At 39.1% G+C, this 18251-nt stretch overlaps 2 protein-coding genes and 1 pseudogene across 2 annotated transcripts; 2 read left to right on the top strand and 1 right to left on the bottom strand.

The window, feature by feature from the left end:
• The first annotated feature begins 1125 nt into the window (after positions 1 to 1125).
• On the top strand, positions 1126 to 8228 carry LOC103264198 (ATPase family AAA domain-containing protein 5). The gene is made up of 5 exons (XM_008061847.2): positions 1126 to 1300; positions 5162 to 5343; positions 5809 to 6677; positions 7414 to 7572; positions 7678 to 8228. The coding sequence occupies exons 1-5, from the start codon at positions 1144 to 1146 to the stop codon at positions 7754 to 7756; spliced, it is 1446 nt and encodes a 481-aa protein (XP_008060038.2). The 5' UTR covers positions 1126 to 1143; the 3' UTR covers positions 7757 to 8228.
• Positions 8229 to 10855: 2627 nt separating this feature from the next.
• TEFM (transcription elongation factor, mitochondrial) lies at positions 10856 to 17414 on the bottom strand. The gene is made up of 4 exons (XM_008061834.1): positions 17382 to 17414; positions 15725 to 16182; positions 12481 to 12630; positions 10856 to 11484 (listed from the first exon to the last, which is right to left on the bottom strand). Exons 1-4 carry the CDS (start codon positions 17410 to 17412, stop codon positions 11047 to 11049), a joined length of 1077 nt encoding a protein of 358 aa, XP_008060025.1. The 5' UTR covers positions 17413 to 17414; the 3' UTR covers positions 10856 to 11046.
• On the top strand, positions 12699 to 13244 carry LOC103264208 (annotated as a pseudogene).
• Positions 17415 to 18251: the final 837 nt, after the last annotated feature.

The following is an 18251-nucleotide window of genomic DNA, read 5'->3' as shown; positions in this document are numbered from 1 at the left end:
TAATTATAAAGTTTATAGTTAATACTGATTACAAGATTCGTGTTCCTTCATATTGAAAGCAGAACTCCCAGTTTATTGGAAGCAGAAGTCCCAGAAGTATACAGGAGTAATGTATATATAAAGTCAAACATTTTGTAGGAAAAATTTTTTTAATTGCATTTGGTTAGTATAGTGAAAATGCTAGCAGTCCTATAAAATCTTTAAAATGTAAATATACTTTTGTTTTAGTTTTTCAAGTAAAATGCATTTTATAAATGACAATAGGAAGAGAATTATACACATTTTGTTATACCAAGAAATTATAGCAATACTACTTGAGCACTAAATAAAATGAAAAAATTTGCTTTGCTCATTTACCCCCAACAAATTAAATACTTTTATTTGTTTTTTTAAGTAAAGGTCTTGCTCAGGCTGGAGTGCAGTAGCATGGTCACAGCTTACTACAGCCTCAAACTTCTGGTCTCAGGGGATCCTCCCACCTCAGGCTCCTGAATAGCTGGGACTACAGGCATACATCACTATGATAATTTAATTTTTGTATTTTTTTGTAGAGATGAGGTCTTGCTGTGTTGCCCAGGCTGGTCTTGAACTCCTGGACTCAAGCAGTCCTGCTTTGGCCTCCAAAGTGCTGGGATTCCAGGCGTGAGCCACTGCACCCAGCCAATTTTTTCTCTTCTATTTCTTATTTACATAATATATACTTTTATATTGCTGTTGTTTCTAACTTTGGATTTTAAAAAATGATGTATTTTTCAGTGTTAGAGTATTCCTATTTATAATTTTTATGACTGTAAAATATTCTATAAAGCTGTATACTATTACTTAGATCATTATTTAATCCTAAACTGTCAAGGTTTATAAAACTGCCTACAGTGTTCAAGTTAGAGAATCGCCTATAAAAGTTTCCTTTTTGCTGTCTTGGATTGTATATAATTAATAAAAGAAGTATATGTACATGCTTTTAATTTGGTGTTATATTACCTTATATTTTTTAGAACACTTTCATTCACAAGAACTTTAAGATATTGTGAATTTTATCTTTTACATATTGTTCATATGCATTATCGCTATATTTCTTTTAACTCTGCAACTAACCACCTTTCTCTCTCTGTTTTGAAGCTAAATGTTGCCAGCTACCTACAAATGATCTGCTTAACTGAGAATTTTAGAACTGATGTAAAAGACTTTGTAACCTTGCTAAGTGCAAATGCTTGTGATATCAGAAAAAGTATCCTTTCCTTACAATTCTGGATTAGAAGTGGAGGTGGAATTTTAGAAGAAAGGCCATTAACCCTTTGTCGTAAGTTGATTTGTTAGAAAAGAAATGACATTATGGGGCCCTATTTAAAAATCTATGCTATAGCCAGGTGTTGTGGCTCACACCTGTAACCCCAGTACTTTGGGAGGCTGAGGCAGGAGGATTCCGTGAGGCCAGGAAGTCAAGACCAGCCTAAACAACATAGTGAGTCCTTGTCTCTAAAAAAAAAAATTTCTTTTTTTAAGTCAGAGTTTCACTCTGTCACCCAGGTTGGACTGCAATGGCATGCTCACAGACACCATAGCCTCAACCCACTGGGCTCAGGGGATCCTTCTGCCTCAGCCTTCCAAGTAGCTGGAACCACAGGCATGTACCACCACGCCCAGCTAATTTTTTGATTTATTGTCGATACGAGATCTCACCAAGTTGCCCAAGCTGGTCTCAAACCCCTGAACCCAGACAATCCTCTCGCCTTTGCCTCCCAAAGTGCTGGGATTACAGGCATGAGCTACTGCGCCTGGCTATTCGGTAATTTTTAGGATTATAAAAGTAATATGGAATGGTCTCATTGTTAAAAATAAACAAAAAAAACTCCCACCCTATTCCTTTCTTCCCTAAAAGTTTTGCTTTTCCTTTTTTTTTTTAGAGGCAAGTTCTTGCTATGTTGCCTAGCAGCTGGAGTACAGTGTCTGTTCATAGGTGCAATCATAGTGCAGTACAGCCTCAAATTCCTGGGCTCAAGCGATCCTCCTGTCTCAGTCTCCAGAGTAGGCCAGCTATATCCGGCTTCCTCTCCAAAAGCTTAACTGTGAAGTTTTTCTTTTTTTTTTTTTTTTTAATTTTTATTTAAATAGAGATAGAGTCTCACTATGTTGCCCAGACTGATCTCAAACTCCTGGCCAGGCTCAAGCTGTCTTCCTGTCTTGGTCCCAAATAGGCCACTGTGACCAGCTTCCTCCACAAAGCTTAACTGTTAAGTTTTTCTTTTTTTGAGTTGGAGTATCACTTTGTTGCCCAGGCTGGAGTGCAGTGGCACGCTCACAGCCACCCCAGCGTTGATCTGCTGGGCTCTGGCGATCCTTCTGCCTCAACCTTCCAGGTAGCCAGAACTACAGGCGTGTGCTACCACACCCACCTAATTTTTGATTTATTGTAGAGACAAGGTCTTGTCAAGTTGCCTGGGCTGGTCTCGAACCCACGGGCTCAGGTAATCTACTTGCCTCAGCCTCCCAAAGTACTAGGATGACAGACTGAGCCACCACACCTGGCCTAAGTTTTTTTTTTTAATTTTTATTAAATGGAGACAGAGTCTCACTGTTGCCCAGGCTGGTCTCAGGCTCCTAGGCTCAAGTGATCCTCCCATTTTGGCCTCCCAAAGTGCTGGAATTACAAGCATGAGCCACCACTTGGCTAACTGTTAAGTTTTTCAAACTGTTACTTATATATTTATAAACATATGGTTTCTTATAGGACCGATGGAACTATAATTATTATTTAGCAACTTTTTTCACTTATAAAAAATATTGATTTTTCTACATGAATATATGTAGATATGTTATTATTTTTATGTGACTATAATGGACACTCCCTTTTGCTTCAACAGTTTTTAATTCTATCTTTACTAAGAACTTTGTTATTTCAGAAATGCTTTTTTATTTTTTTTTTTGAGTTGGAGTCTCACTCTGTCGCGCAGACTGGAGTGCAGTGGCCGCTCCCGGCCACGGCAACCTCGACCTGCTGGGCTCCGGCGATCCTTCCGCCTCAGCCTTCCAAGTAGCCGGAATTACAAGCATGCGCTACCACGCCCGGCTGATTTTTTGATTTATTGTAGAGATGAGGTCTCGCTGCCCAGGCAGGTCTCGAACCCGCGGGCTCAGGCAATCCACTCACCTCAGCCTCCCAAAGGCGCGGGATTATAGGCTGAGTCACCAAGCCTGGCTCAGAAATGCTTTTATTTCTTATTTTTCTTCAGTCATCATTATTACCTAATTTCAGGTCATAGACATTTTTTGAGCACTTTCTCCATGCCAAGCCCTGTGCTTACATGAAGACATGTTTCCTTCCCTGAAGAAATTCTTAGTTTGTGTTTCCATGCTCCATAGTCACAATTCTGTAGTTACAGATCCTGCTCTGTAAATACACAAATCTTTAAATCAAACCACAGTCAAGTTCTGTAATATTCATCCCCTCTTAGCTTGTTTTTTAATTGGTTCAAAATTTTAACATATTCTGTTCTGAAGTAGACACACTTATATATTCAATTTAATGTGAGTTGGTAGCTTGAACTATTTTGTAAAAGTAAATATGATAAATAATGTAGCTAATGTCCTGGCGTAAAAACCAAATTAGTTATAACTTTTGCCATACCACTGTATATTGCTATACCAAGAAGTTTAGTGAAAAAAATAAAAATAACTTTAGAAGACAGAAAATAAGCATAGCATAGTTTCTCTTCTTAAAGATCTTACTTTATATGCATTTCATTCCTGCCTTTTAAAAAAAACACAGATACACACTCATTGGAAATGTACACAATACAGAAGCGTGTAAAGTTAAAAAGTAAAAGAGAGCCGGGCTCGGTGGCTCAGCCTGTAATCCCGCGCCTTTGGGAGGCTGAGGTGAGTGGATTGCCTGAGCCCGCGGGTTCGAGACCCGCCTGGGCAGCGAGACCTCATCTCTACAATAAATCAAAAAAAAAAAAAAAATCAGCTGGGCGTGGTAGCGCGTGCCTGTAATTCCGGCTACTCAGAAGGCTGAGGCGGAAGGATCGCCAGAGCCCAGCAGGTGGAGGCTGCGGTGGCCGGGAGCGGCCACTGCACTCCAGTCTGGGCGACAGAGTGAGACTCCAACTCAAAAAAAAAAAAAAAAAAAGTAAAAGATATTCCTCTACTTCCTAAAGGTTGCCACTTTAGACCTCTATGCATATAAAATATTGCTTCATACTTGTTTAGCAAAATTAACCAGTACTATATATAGTTAGATGATTATTTTAAAGTCAACAATTTATTGTCAGCACTCTTTTTCACAACTTTTCCATAAAATAGTATGAATATACATAATTTAATTAACCATTACTTCATGGACCATTAATTCATGGACATTTAAATTATCTTCAATTTGTCATTAAAGTACAGTGTATACCTTATAAATATATCCTTGAACATGTCTGTAACTGATGGGAAGAATTCTAGAAGTGTGATTGGGTCAAAAACTATAATATACTTTACACTTTGATAGTGATTGTCAGATTGATCTCTGAAGCTAATTGAGCCAACTTATGCTCCTAAGAAATAGTATATTATAGCTTTTTATGTGTATTGCTGACAGAACTAGATTAGTCTTTTAATTTTGCCAGTTTATTTATTTTTAAAATTTCTATTATTGTTATTTTTTGAGTTGGAACCTCTATCGCCCAGGCTGGAGGGCAGTGGCACACTCACGGCCACCCCAGCCTCGACCTGCTGGGCTCAGGCGATCCTTCCGCCTCAGCCTTCCAAGTAGCCAGAACTACAGGCGTGTGCTACCACACCTGGCTAATTTTTATTTATTATAGAGACAAGGTCTTGCCAAGTTGCCTGGGCTGGTCTTGAACCTGTGGGCTCAAGCAATCCACTCCCCTAGGCCTCCCAAAGTGTTGGGATTATAGGCTGAGCCACTGAGCCTGGCCTTCTTGCAACTTTTCTATTGGATGGTTTTGAAAGTCCCCACCTCCACCTTGCTTAGTTTATGTATTGTTAGAAATAATGCTTATCGTATACTCTTAATGAATTAGACATATATGTGGAGGAGAACAAAATGGGCGTATAGGTGCAAAAGATATCAAAGAATCTCAGGCTTTAAATAATCGTTTGATACAATTTGTTTAAAATATATAACTAAGATTTTCTTTTATTAATTTTATAGGAAGAAATAGCAGAAATGTACAACTAGTTTGCTGTGAAGATGGCCCTGATTCAAAAAATAACCCTAAAAACACTAAAAAGAAATGTATAAACCTTCCCAAATGTGACACTGGCTGTGCTGAGACCTTGTTTGGCCTCAAGAACATTTTTTCCCCGTCTGATGACTTATTTTCATTTTTAAAGGTATCTTCAATGTCTATTTTGAAATGTTGAGTTTATATTTCTTTTCATCTTCCCACCACTAACTCCTGTCTTTTGAATCTTAAGTTTAACTTAAATTTGCCTTTAATTTGTATATGTTTTAGATCTGTTTTTAGCACATTCTACTACTTTGACAAATGGTGTATTGGTATTGTTCTAAATGCATATTATATAGTAGTAGAATGGAATTTAGAAAATGTCTCAGATGAATAAACTATTTTAAAGAAGTAGTAAATGACATTCTATTTATAATTGGAGTATATACTAATTAGTAGCCTAAGTTTAATTTTTAGACAGTACTATTTTAATGTATTAAAAGTAGATTAATTATGAGGGGTAGAAGATAGAATTATAAATATAGAGTAGGAATAACACTATAGTCATATGGGTAGAAAAGTGTTCAAAACGTGTACTGTGATAACATTACTTTACTCCAAATTGTTCCAGCACAAAATGACAACAAAGGAAGACTGGCATAAACTCATCCAACTTCTTACAGAATTCCAAATGCGGAATGTAGATTTCTTATATAGTAATCTTGAGTTCATTCTACCATTACCAGTTGATGTCATTCCAGAAACAAAAAACCTTTGTGGCTCATCAGTAACTGTGGATAGCAGTACAGCAACAAAAAGCATGAAATGTAACCCTCGGAAACATTCTGAAGGAGAGAAGCCACTGAAAAAGTCACCAAAAAAGAAACAAAAGAAAAAGATTATAACATTAGACGATAGTGACTTATTTGACACTGAATTGGAATTTCCTGATGAACTGATGAACCTGTCTCTTGTGTCATCTTCCTCAAACTCACAAGAAAGCAAAGCCAGAGACAAACCAAGCAGTCCAGAGAAAAAGAAACTAAACAGATGTTTAGACTCTAACATTCAGTCTATTCCTTGTTCTCCTAAAACACCAGCAGAAAAAAAATGTTCTGCCCTTGTTTCTGATTGTTTGAATTCTCTCACTGAGTTCATGGATAACATGTCCTTCTTAGATGCCCTTTTAACTGACATAAGGGAACAAAAGGAACATGGTAAAAATGACTTTAGTTGGACAAATGGAAAAGTTAAAAGTGGACTTTGTGATGAGTTTAGTCTTGAGAGTAATGATGGATGGACTTCTCAAAGCTCTGGAGAATTAAAGGCAGCTGTAGAAGCTCTCAGTTTTGCTAAATGTTCTTCTACTATTTCAAAAGCACTGGAAACCTCCTTGAATCCTTGCAAGAAATTAGGAAGAGATCCAACCAGTGATCTTACTTTTTATGTTTCACAAATGCGTAATAATGTACACTTTAGTCATTCAGCAGCTAATTTGGAGTAAGTATTTCTTGCTTTTACTTTTTATTTAGTAATAATGGTAAAGAGAAAGTCATTAGAGTTTTTCCTTAACTAACTTAAAGATGTTGGACTATTGATTAATATTAATAATGTGGCTTCTAATAAGACAGCTAAGGTGACAAGCCTGATTTCTGGGAAGGGAAGTGATGTGAGATTAGGGGTCAGGCACAGTGGCTCCGGCCTGTAATTCCAGCACTTAGGGAGGCTGAGGTGGGAGGATTGCTTGAACCCAGGAGTTCGAGACCAGCCTAGGCAACACAGCAAGACCTCATCTCTACAAAAAAAATTTTTTTAATTAGCCAAGCATGGTGGTGCACCCCTGTAGTCCCAGCTACTCTGGAGGCAAAGGTGAAAGGATTGCCTGAGCCTAGGAGGTTGAGGTGAGTTATGATTGTGCCACTGTATTCCAGCCTGGGCAACAGAATGAGACTCTTTTTTTTTTTTTTTTTTTTTTTGAGTCAAAGGAGATTGGAATGGGCTAGTTTGGGAAACTTGAATGACATAGAAAGAGCTTTGGTCTTGCTGTGACAGACAGCAGATAGCTATTAAGATTTTTCAGTATGGGAGTAATTAAGGTATTAACAGGAAATTAATCTGGAAGTATCATCCAATCTAGACTAGGGGTAAGGAAGAAAACTGGTTGTGTTTGGGATTGCTGCATTTTTATTGAACATTAAAATTTAGTAAAAAGTAATGCATTACTTTTAATTTACAGCAATGCTTGGAAGAGGATAGCAGTCATTAAAAGTGTATGTTCTAGTCGAACTCTTCTGTATGTGGGTAATAGACAAGCTAGTACAATTGAATACTTGCCAACTCTTCGAAACATTTGTAGGACTGAGAAGCTAAAAGAACAAGGAAAAAGTAAAAGAAGGTAAAGACCCTACAAAAATAACTTTTTAGGTCGTCATTTAAAGATTAATGAATATTTTCATCAGATAGAAATTCTAAATTGTATTTTTCTTTGTAATTTTGACAGATTCCTGCATTATTTTGAAGGAATTCATCTTGACATTCCAAAAGAGACTGTGAAAACTTTGGCAGCTGATTTTCCTTAATATTCCTCATGAACTATGCCTTGTACAGATTATTATGTGGTCCTTAAGATATTTTTATATTATGTTGATTTTCATGGAAAAGTTTTTCTTAGTGTACATTTAAAAATAGACCATTTGTATATTTTTTATTGGTGTGCAAGTATTTAAAACGAAAAAATTTGAGCTACAAATTGTATATATAATTGTGGTAGTATATTTTTCCTGAATTTTGTGTGTTATTTGATTTAGCTTTGTTGGAGTATTTTTTGTCTGTGAGTGAGCTGTTTCTGGAAGGTAGAGTTCATTAAGATATTTCTAAAGGTGTTTCAGTGCTAATCCATACCTTTCTCCTTTCCTGTCACCCTAATCCACCCCTCTCTAACCATGATCTGTCAAACTGTAAATATGAATCACCTAGATAGTGATCCTTTTAAAATAAGTTGACATGATACAAAATATAAAATTACCTATGTAATTTTATAAAGAGAACTTTCTGGGAAGAAAATTATGCTTCATTTTTCAAAAAGTAAGATCTTCCTGATAATTTTATTTCTCATCTATCCCTCCAGCATATTTTTGTTTTGGAGTTGGAGTCTCACTCTCACCCTGGCTGGAGTGCAGTGGCACGCTCACAGCCACCACAGCCTCGACCTCAGGCAATCCTTCCGCATCAACCTTCCAAGTAGCTGGAACTAGAGATGCGTGCCACCATGCCTGGCTAATTTTTTTTATTTATTGTAGAGACGAGTTCTCACCAAGTTGCCCAGGCTGTCCTCCTGCATATTTTACTGTCAAATCACTGAATGTTGACAAAGTAAAATCAAGATTATGAATGTTTTCATAGATCTTTAGTACCCATACATGTGATATCTTGTATAATTTGTCAACTCAAATCATTTGCCTTGTACATTTTTCTTATATTTTTATATCATTGATGTTTTATTTCATAAAGATATTAATGACATTAATATATCTATTTTGGACAAACTGCTATTCATTAAAACTGTAACAAAAGTGGATTCTGCTTTAGGATTTCCACATAATAGCCATTTCTACTTAAGGATGTATTTGGGGGAAAGAATTTTTAATAATAATTTTTGTCACATTTCACTTAAAATCATTTTATAATCAGTGTGTTTTAAAATAGCTCCCTATTTCAAGTGCTTGTACTATATATTAGCTTAATATTAAGATATATTATTTGATGAATTATATTTTTAACTCAAAAGTTAAGGATCCTAAAATTGTATAGTTTTGAAAGTTCTGACTCATACCTGTTTATAAATATGTATGAAGATATGTGTTTTGGTAACTGTTATCTGTTCAGTTTATTTACTTTTTCTTGTGTTGACTAGTATATAGATCTAATTAAAGTTTAAAGCTAAAGACTTCATGCAATATTTAAACAGGAGTTCAGATGTAATCATGTTGGTAAATATGCATATTGAGAATAAGGTCTTCTGAAGCATTTTAAAAATACTGATTTTTTTTTCTGTAGTTCTTCCTGTACTTATCTATTAATTTGGTGTTTTATCATTAGAAAATTCTGATGATTCTCAACAATTGATGAACTACCATAAAATAACTCCATAGAATTATACTTAAGTCATTAAAAATTAAGAAATAATAGGAGTATTTTTCTCCCTAATAGGGACACATTTAATATTTTTCTTTTTTTGATTTAGTATAATTGGGGTGGGGGGGGATCTTTTTTTGTTTCTTTTTTTTTTGACTTGGAGTCTCACTCTGTCACCCAGGCTGGAGTGCAATAGCAAAATCATGGCCACCGTAGCCTCGGGCAATCTTTCCACCTCAGCCTTCCAAGTAGCTGGAACTATAGGCACGAGCCACCACACCTGGCTAACTTTTTGATTTATTATAGAGACAAGGTCTCACCAAGTTGCCCAGGCTGGTCTTGAACCCCTGGGCTCAGGCAGTCCTCTTGCTTCCACCTCCCAAAGTGCTGGGATTACAGGCGTGAGCTACCACACCTAGTTGTTTTTTTTTTTTTTAAAGACAAGATCTCATCTACAGCCATGCCACCCTGAATGCACCTGATCTCATCTAAAGACAGTCTCACTATGTTGCCTGGCTGGTCTTGAACTCCTGGCCTCAAGTGATCCTCCCACCTTGGCTTCCCAAAGAACTGAGATTACAGGCATGAGTCATTGCATCCAGTCATCTTTTTTTCCCGTTTTTTTTTAGAGCAGTCTCATTGTTTGTTGCCCAGGTTGGAATGCAGTCACATGGTCATAGCTCACTGCAACCTCAAACTCCTGGGCTCAAGCAGATCGCCTTAGCCTCCTGAGTAGATGCTCACCACTGAGATTTAATATTTTGACATCAAAGAGACTTGGGTTCAGTATAGGAGATACATCGAGGGCCTCCACTAAAGCAGACATAATGGAAAAATGGAGAAGCGTGGGGGAAAAAATTAAATGCTCCTTTTATCAAAAGGTGGTCTGTCAAGTAAAACATTGCAGAGTTAAAAAATGAGCCTATTAGACAAAGCTTGTTTTCTCTGGAGTTAACAGATTTGAACTGATGAAAGTCACCTTTTAGAAGGCTGGGCATGGTGGCTCCTGGCTAGAATCCCAGAACTTTGGGAGGCTGAAGCAAGAGGATGTCTTGAGGTCAGGAGTTCAAGACCAGCCTGAGTAACATCAAAAGAGCTCATCTCTATAAGAAATTTTAAAATTAGACAGGTGTGGTAGTGCATGCCTGTAGTCCTAGCTACTCAGGAGGCTGAGGTGGGAGGATGGCTTGAGGCCAGGAAGTCAAGGCTGCAGCGAGCTGATTTTCCTACTGAAGTCCTGCCTGGGTGAGAGTGAGACCCGGTTTCTAAATAATAAAAATACCACCTTTTAGAGGCAATGTGGCAAACCACATTCTAAGCAGAGAAGAGAAGAGGATTCTACAAGTTGTGTTATCAGTTGTTTTCAGCTCTATTCTCATAATGAGCACCACCCAGGAAAATTGTTATTCTGTATTTTAACAATATGGTAATAGTGCAAATCCTTAGTACAGATGAAATTTGCTTTCAAAGAGAGATAACTTTGTTTCTGGTTTTGGCTATTTTGGGGGCATCTTACTGTTTAACACATAAACCTGAAAGGCACAGAATCTCAAAATATTTATTGATTTGGTCTTGGCTTATTGTGTAAACCATTCTAGTAGTCAATAGACTTTAAACATCTAAAATACACTCAAAATGTGTTTTTTTCTCCATTAACATTGATGTTCACAACAGCTGCTTTTACAACTTTAGAGCTAATAAATTAATTTAACTTTAGTACATTAACCTCAGAATTCTAAGGCTCAGAGTCAAAAACTGTTAATTCATAGAAGGCAATAGCCTGTAATAATGAATCATATAACTCTTCTACTCTTTGTGGTTCAGTAGATGAAAACATCTCTCTGTAGTGGACTACTTTATCTGCTGGGAAGAACACCCGAGGATCCGCCTTCAGTACAGACTCGGAGAGGAACCGCTTCACTAGTTCTTTTCCACTAGTCCGGGAGTCACCGATCATCAGTTCAAAGTGCTTCCCTACTGCATTTCGATTCATGCTCAGCACCTGATGCTGCCCATCCTGGGCAAAAGTTTTATTTAATAATGCATACAGCATGGCTTCCGTGATATGAAAATGTAATAGTATAGGAAATAGAGATGAGTTCTGAATGGGAAGTCCTGTTTTTTCCAGAACATAGAAATCTGCTTTAGGCATCTTTGAAATGACTGAAGAAATCTTTGGGGGGGAAAAAAAAGATAAAGTAAGTGAGCAGAAACAATTCATTAAGTTTTATGTTTGGTCTCCTCTCTGGCCCACTTCTATTTAAAAATATGATAATTTGATAACTTACATTATAATGGTATTGACAGTTTTGAAATAATTGAAAAGGTATTTTATGGGCAGCCAAGTTCTGGTCATGGTTCTGTCAGGAACACACTGATGTAAGATAAGCTGTTTAGTCCTAAAGTATCAGTTTCTTCATCTGTAAGATGGGCTTCATAATTTCTAAAATCTATATTGGCTTTAAGACTAGACAACTTAAAACATTTATTAACCCCTAAAAAATTTCTTATTGCTGGGCACAGTGGCTCACACCTGTAATCCCAGCACCTTGGAAGGTGGAGACGAGAGGATTGCCTGAGCCCAGGGGTTTGAGACCAGCTTGGGCAAGTTGGCAAGACCTCATCTCTACAATAAATAAAAAAATTAGCCAGGCTTGGTGGCATGTACTTGTAGTTCCAGCTACTTGGAAGGCTGAGGTGCCTGTGGGCATGCCACTGCACTGTAGCCTGGGCAACAGAGTGAGACTCTGACTCAAAAAAAAAATCACATCAGATGGTTGACTGAACCATAGTTTTTACATGTGTGATGAAAGTGATAATTCCTACCCATTGCACAAGGTTTTAAAGACTCAAAGGAGAAAATGTGATAGCATTTTGAAAAATTTTACAAATATAAGAGTGATGATGTTCTATAACATTTAGAATAAAGTAATTTACCATTGATTTTCTCAGTATCTGCCTTTGATGCATAAGTATTTCTTGAACTAACTGAAGAAAGATTCAATTTTAAAGGTAACAGAGGTAACAGAAAACATAACAGGAACCAGTGAGTAGTAAGAACTAAAAGAAAATCCATCCTTGCTGTTTTATTACCTTCCTCTTGGGACTAGAAGATTAAACTACACAAGAAGCTCTGGTAGGTAGGAATATGGAGGTGCAACTGCCTTACCTCTTCTAAATAGAATGACGATGGGTAAGTTCTGTTCATTAATCTCCAACGGTCGCTATGCTGCCAATCCAGCACTGCCAATTTACGATCAAGGTGAGCCCAGGCAATTCTTCGAGTACCAAAAACAATAGATACGATACTATTAACTGCCTAAAAGAAAAGGCTGGTTTAATTAGAAGTGTAAACAACAGATATAAAACCTAACCTACAAACTCAGAATGTCTAGCTAATGTAATATAAGTTTATTTACAGTTTATGAACTGAGAATTGTTAAAGAAATGCAGGAGTAATTACTAAAAGGTAACCAGCAGCAGTCTGCCTATAGACAAAGAACCTTTACTCATTCTCAGCACCTAGCCCAAAGTAGACACTCAAATACTCAAGTGCAGCCAGGTCTGTGCTAGATAATGGGAAACAAAGAACATAACTATACCTTATAAGAAATGCTACCAGATTTTTTTTTTATTTAATTTTTTTTTTTTTCATTTCCAAAATAGCCTCCAGCCGCGCATGAGTGTTAGATCTGTACTGGGCGATGCTGAGAGACAGCAAGCGTTTCAGCATCTACAATTACAGAACATATGCTGTCAGGAGGATAAGAGATGCCTTCAGAGAAAATAAAAATGTAAAGGATCCTATAGAAATTCAAGCCCTAGTGAATAAAGCCAAGAGACCTTGAACTAATTCGTCAACAGGTCCACATTGGCCAACTATATTCAACTGATAAGTTGATCATTGGGAATCAAGAGATGCCCAGGACCTAGAGAGCCAGGGACCTGCCACCAGCGGCAGCCAGAGACCACCTTCAGCATCCACTCTCTGCTTGGGATGAGGGCTCCCAACACCAGCTTAAAATAGCCTCTTGCTCTGCCTGTCTTGTAGGAGCGGATATACTGAGTCACATTTCCATTCTGTTGCAGTCTTAGTGAAAAAGGGCAGCCATCTCTCCTGGGTTCAAGAGTCAGAATGAAGAGCTAGAGCTCTCTCCCAAGTAATGCTGTGTGTTATTATATCTCTTCTCCACCCTGCTTGTGTCCTGTTGCTCATGATCACTATGTAGATTTCCAGACTTTGTTTACCGGTCCTTGACAATAAATAGAATTGTCTCCCTAAGTCTTTCACACCAAAAACAAACAAACAAAAAAATGCTCCCGTAAACCAGTATAGAGAGGAGAAGCAGTCAGGGAAGGTTTACTGAGGACTAGGAGAATAAGAAGGTAAAAAGGAAGTTATTTCACCCAGGTGTCTGCAGAGATAGGCTGTTTGACATCACCCACTCTGCCAGTGGAATAAAGACTAAAGAATGGGAAAAGGGCAAGGAGTGAGCAGATTTCTGTCGTTAAGTAACTTGCTTTATCCTGAGAGCTACAGTGGGGGGACCACCAAAACACAGAATTTAAGAAATAACATGAGAGCCGAGCTCGGTGGCTCAGCCTGTGATCCCACGCCTTGGGGAGGCTGAGGTGAGTGGATTGCCTGAGCCTGCGGGTTCAAGACCCACCTGGGCAGGTGAGACCTCATCTCTACAATAAATCAAAAAAATTAGCCGGGCGTGGTAGCACGCGCCTATAGTTCCAGCTAACTTGGAAGGCTGAGGCGGAAGGATTGCCGGAGCCCAGCAGGTCGAGGCTGCGGTGGCCGGGAGCAGCCACTGCACTCCAGTCTGGGCGACAGTGAGACTCCAACTCAAAAAAAAGAAATAACATGAGATTTACATTTCAGAAAAATCACTCACAGTGGTGTGGAAGATAGGCTGGAGGGACTAGACTAAAGGTAAGAATGTGTGTTAGGTACCCATTATAAAGTGACCAAGTATTAAGAATCAAAGACAATGACAGAAGGAAAAGAGTGGAGATGGTGGGAGTAAGATGATATTGGGGGTATCCCCAAAAAACCAGAATTATCTTTTGGAGGACAGGTCCCTTGTAGTACATTCAGAATTTGTTCGTCCAGAGCAAATGGTCAACCAAAGTTTTTATCTGTAAATTTTGAGAAAGCTGCACCACAATTTATGGAAGAAGTGTCCCAAGTTGTAGCAAACAGGTGACTGGTTCTTCCACCATGACAACACACCTGCCCACACTGTGCAGAGTGGTCAGCAGTTTCGGATCCAAAACGGCATGACTCCTGTGCCCCACCCTCTCTATTCACCCGATCTCACCCTGAGCAGCTTTTTTTGTTTCCCCAGATGAAAAAAGTCCTCAAAGGGAAACAAAAAAACAGTAGAAACACTAAAGGGCATTGGAATTGACGAGCTCAAAAGCTGTTTTGGGTGGTGGAATAAGCGTCTCAATTAGGTGTACTGCATTAAAATGGAGAGTACATAGGTTACTGACATTTAAACATGTAAAAATAAATACATAATTTTTAAATAAATTCCAGGGCTTTTTATTTTGGGTCCCCCTCATATAGGTTGAAGGCAGAGTCTAGGATAACTCCAGTTTACTCCAATGACTAAATGGCATCATTAATGAAGATGAAAATAGAGGCACATCAGCTTGGGAAGGTGAGGGGAAATTAGTTTTTTGGTTTTTTTTTAATATATTAAGTTGGGTTATCTAGAGGGCTTCTAAGAGGAGATATATATAATAAATAATTGGATATATGGATTTGGCTCCATCCCAAGTCTAGGCAGGAAATACAGTACAGCACTATCAGCTTATCCTCACATATCTCATTTATTTATGTTGACAAAACTAGTTATGTTCTATAGATGTAGAGGCAGATAAGCAGGAACAGGAAATAATTTTAAATCCTGTTGGAAAGACTTGTACTATTTTCTAAAGTTCCTCTTTAGCCATAGCCCATCTTTGCACCTTAATTTCTCACTCCCAACATTATCCTTAGAAACAGCCTGGTTATCTCTACAACACTCCTCTTAAATAAGCTTTGCAAAGACCTACTTCTCAACATCAACTGTTCTTTCTACCTATTTAGAATGCCCTCCTCTTCCAGACAGCCTAACTCTCTCTTTTTAAGATCCAAATTGAGTTCTTCCAGTAGACTTTCCCCAACAGCCACAGCTCAGTTTCCTTCCTCTCAATTGTCAGTTTACTAGCTGTACCTCTCATTTGGTAGTGATCACATACCACTTCGTATAATAAGTTATTTGTTTATGTGAGCATGTTTAGATCCAACAACTAAACCTGAAGTAATTTCTCTTTGTAACTCCCCAACCTGATGCCTTACAGAGTAGATTCTCAAATATTAGGCAGTATAATAGACACTAAGAAAAATAATATACCTTAAGTCTTTCTCTTCCTACATCTGGTTTGAGGAGCTTTCCCAAAAGCCGGTTTTCCTGTAGTTTTCTTTTTTTCTTTCCAGACTCTGGACAAAGTATAGAGTTACAAACTTGGACTGTAGTTTTATACTGGAATAAGGACACATTCATTAAACTTTCCAAATTCTGAAATGGCCCAAACTTGTCTCTGTGCTCTACGATATTGATGGCCCTTCTTCCACGAAGCAATTTGAAAGCTTCAAGTTCTTTATTAGATGCAGTATTCAACACATGCAAGATGGAAGCCTGCTGTTCTGAAGAAAAGAGCTTGTCAAATGCATTTGTGGACTCCTTTGCATTTTCATCACAAAAAGTAACATTGGGAATAATTTTCTTAGTGGATTTTTTCCGACAGCAGGAATTATGTAGAGCCTGGAACAGGGATAACCCCAATGGAACCGGAAAGCATCTCCACCTCCCTAAAAGGAAAATTTAACAAAATGTAAGTTGGGATGTCTTACCTCCTTTAGTGTTAGTTGCAGGCTTGACAAGATCCTTTGCAAAGTCATGTAGACTTTTCCATAATTTCCATAACTAGTGGGCCATATTAAATTGCCATGGAGAATCATCTTCAAAATAGGATTCACTTTAACTATGTGTATGTGTATATGTATACACATATATATGTATATATATGTGTGTGTAACTGTAATTTGGCCCATTTTTAAGAACTTTAAAAAATGTGTTGACATTCTTCAAGAAATTTTATTCCTAAAATTTGATCCTTTTTGGTTACCGCAAACATTTATTTAGGAGGAGGATATAAGCTGTGTACCTTACACAGTGGAGTCAATCACCTATAAACTCTCCCTAAGAGATTCATTTACAGGCATATTCCATTTTATCACATGTTTTCATCAGTGTATGTGCTGTGTACAAATAAATGTGTCCTGAATCTTTTCATCTTATTATTAACATCTTACAAACGTGTTTCCAAGGAATAAAGATTATTCTGGCTTTTACTTTAACCCCCAAAAGCTATATATAGTTATATAAGACTTTTGTTGAAACAAGCCACAAGAGATGTCTTCTGATTTTTGTCGATCGCTCCTAAGTTTTACTACCTAGAAACTATATCATACCTCTCAATACGAACGTAGTTGAAATGATGACTTCAACTGCTTAACGTTTTTAATATTTTTAACTTTTTGAGGGGCCGTTCTGTAACCAATGTTTCCTGTTAAGATTTATCTTCACTTCCATTTCCACTAGTATTTCATCTAGTGGAACCAGAAAAACCTAAATTGTATACGCTTCTAAGAAACGTTTCAACTACGTGGCGCATTTTGCGGGTAGACGAAACACCACACAATGAATAACTTTGTAAACCCAGTGGGAAGTCACTCGAACATCGCGGCCACGGGAAAATAACGCAGCCGAGGTGAGCCAGCGGCGGTTAGAATCCGAGGCCTCCGCCTGCGGCCCAATCCAAGAAGGAGCCGCCGTGGATCCCTAGGCCAGGGAATCCCGAAAGTCCAGAGGCTCGGAGACCAGAACCTCCCGGTCAGCTAAGCTGGCTGGGGCACCAAGAAGGGGACTGGGACTTGAGGAATTAAACACTCCAGGCTCAGGGGGCTAATGACAGACGAACATTAGCCCAGTACTCCAGGGACCCTACCTCCCGCCAAGAGGAGACCGGGAACGCTCATCTTCCAACTTATCAGCAGGCGCCCGCGTTCCGGGTTTCCTCTACCGACTTCCGGTTCCTGCGTGCTTTGCCCAAAAGCGGCCGGCCAGCTCTCGGCGGAAAGGGTCGGGTCCAAGCGGCGTTCCGGGGCCGGCCGGAGGTGCGTCTCACTCAGCGGTAGATCGCCTGTCGCGTGTTTGCGGGCTTACGGGAGGGCCCCGGCCGAAGCCCTATGGCTGGCGGCAGACTCAGCTCACTGAGTCGGGGAAACGTGCTCGCCCCGACCGACCCCTGAGAGCTGCTGGGCCGAATCTCCGAGAAGGAGACGCCTGCCTAGGCCGGTTTTAGCCTGCGGTTGGCACGGCCCCTTGGTCGTGGAGACTCCCTGGGTTTATTCTAGACACGTAGAGTGCGGTGCTTCCATGGGAGCCCAGCCTGGGGCGCGAGGAGCGCAGTCTGGCACACAAATAAGGGTTTCACCGGGTAGAATGGAATAACTGGGAGCGATGGCGAGGTGTCAGGAGCTCAGAAGGGAAACGGGTGGCACGGGACGAGGGAAAGGCGAGGGGGAGAAGATGACTTAGGCGTCGGGACCAGGATTCCACTTGGAAGGGATGGAGGGAGATGAGTCTGGCGCGAAATTTGGTTGGTCCTTGATGCGGGGTGAAGTAGTTGAATAGCTCCACTAGGTAGCCCGAAGCCCCCGAAGTTTTTGATTTGCAGGGTGAGACTGGAGAGGGATTTCTAGAAAGTGGGCCATATACTGTATAGACAGACAATGTGAGACTGGATTGAAAGCGAAGAGCCTGGGAGCAAGGAGAGGGGTCGGGAAGCTAGTGTATCTTCCTAAGGAAGAGGCAA

Source organism: Carlito syrichta, unplaced genomic scaffold, assembly GCF_000164805.1.
Source record: "Carlito syrichta isolate Samal-C Ts95f unplaced genomic scaffold, Tarsius_syrichta-2.0.1 Scaffold95849, whole genome shotgun sequence".
Lineage (NCBI taxonomy): Eukaryota > Metazoa > Chordata > Mammalia > Primates > Tarsiidae > Carlito > Carlito syrichta.
The sequence above is the reverse complement of the archived record's forward strand: the minus strand, read 5'-3'. Positions and strand labels throughout refer to the sequence as shown.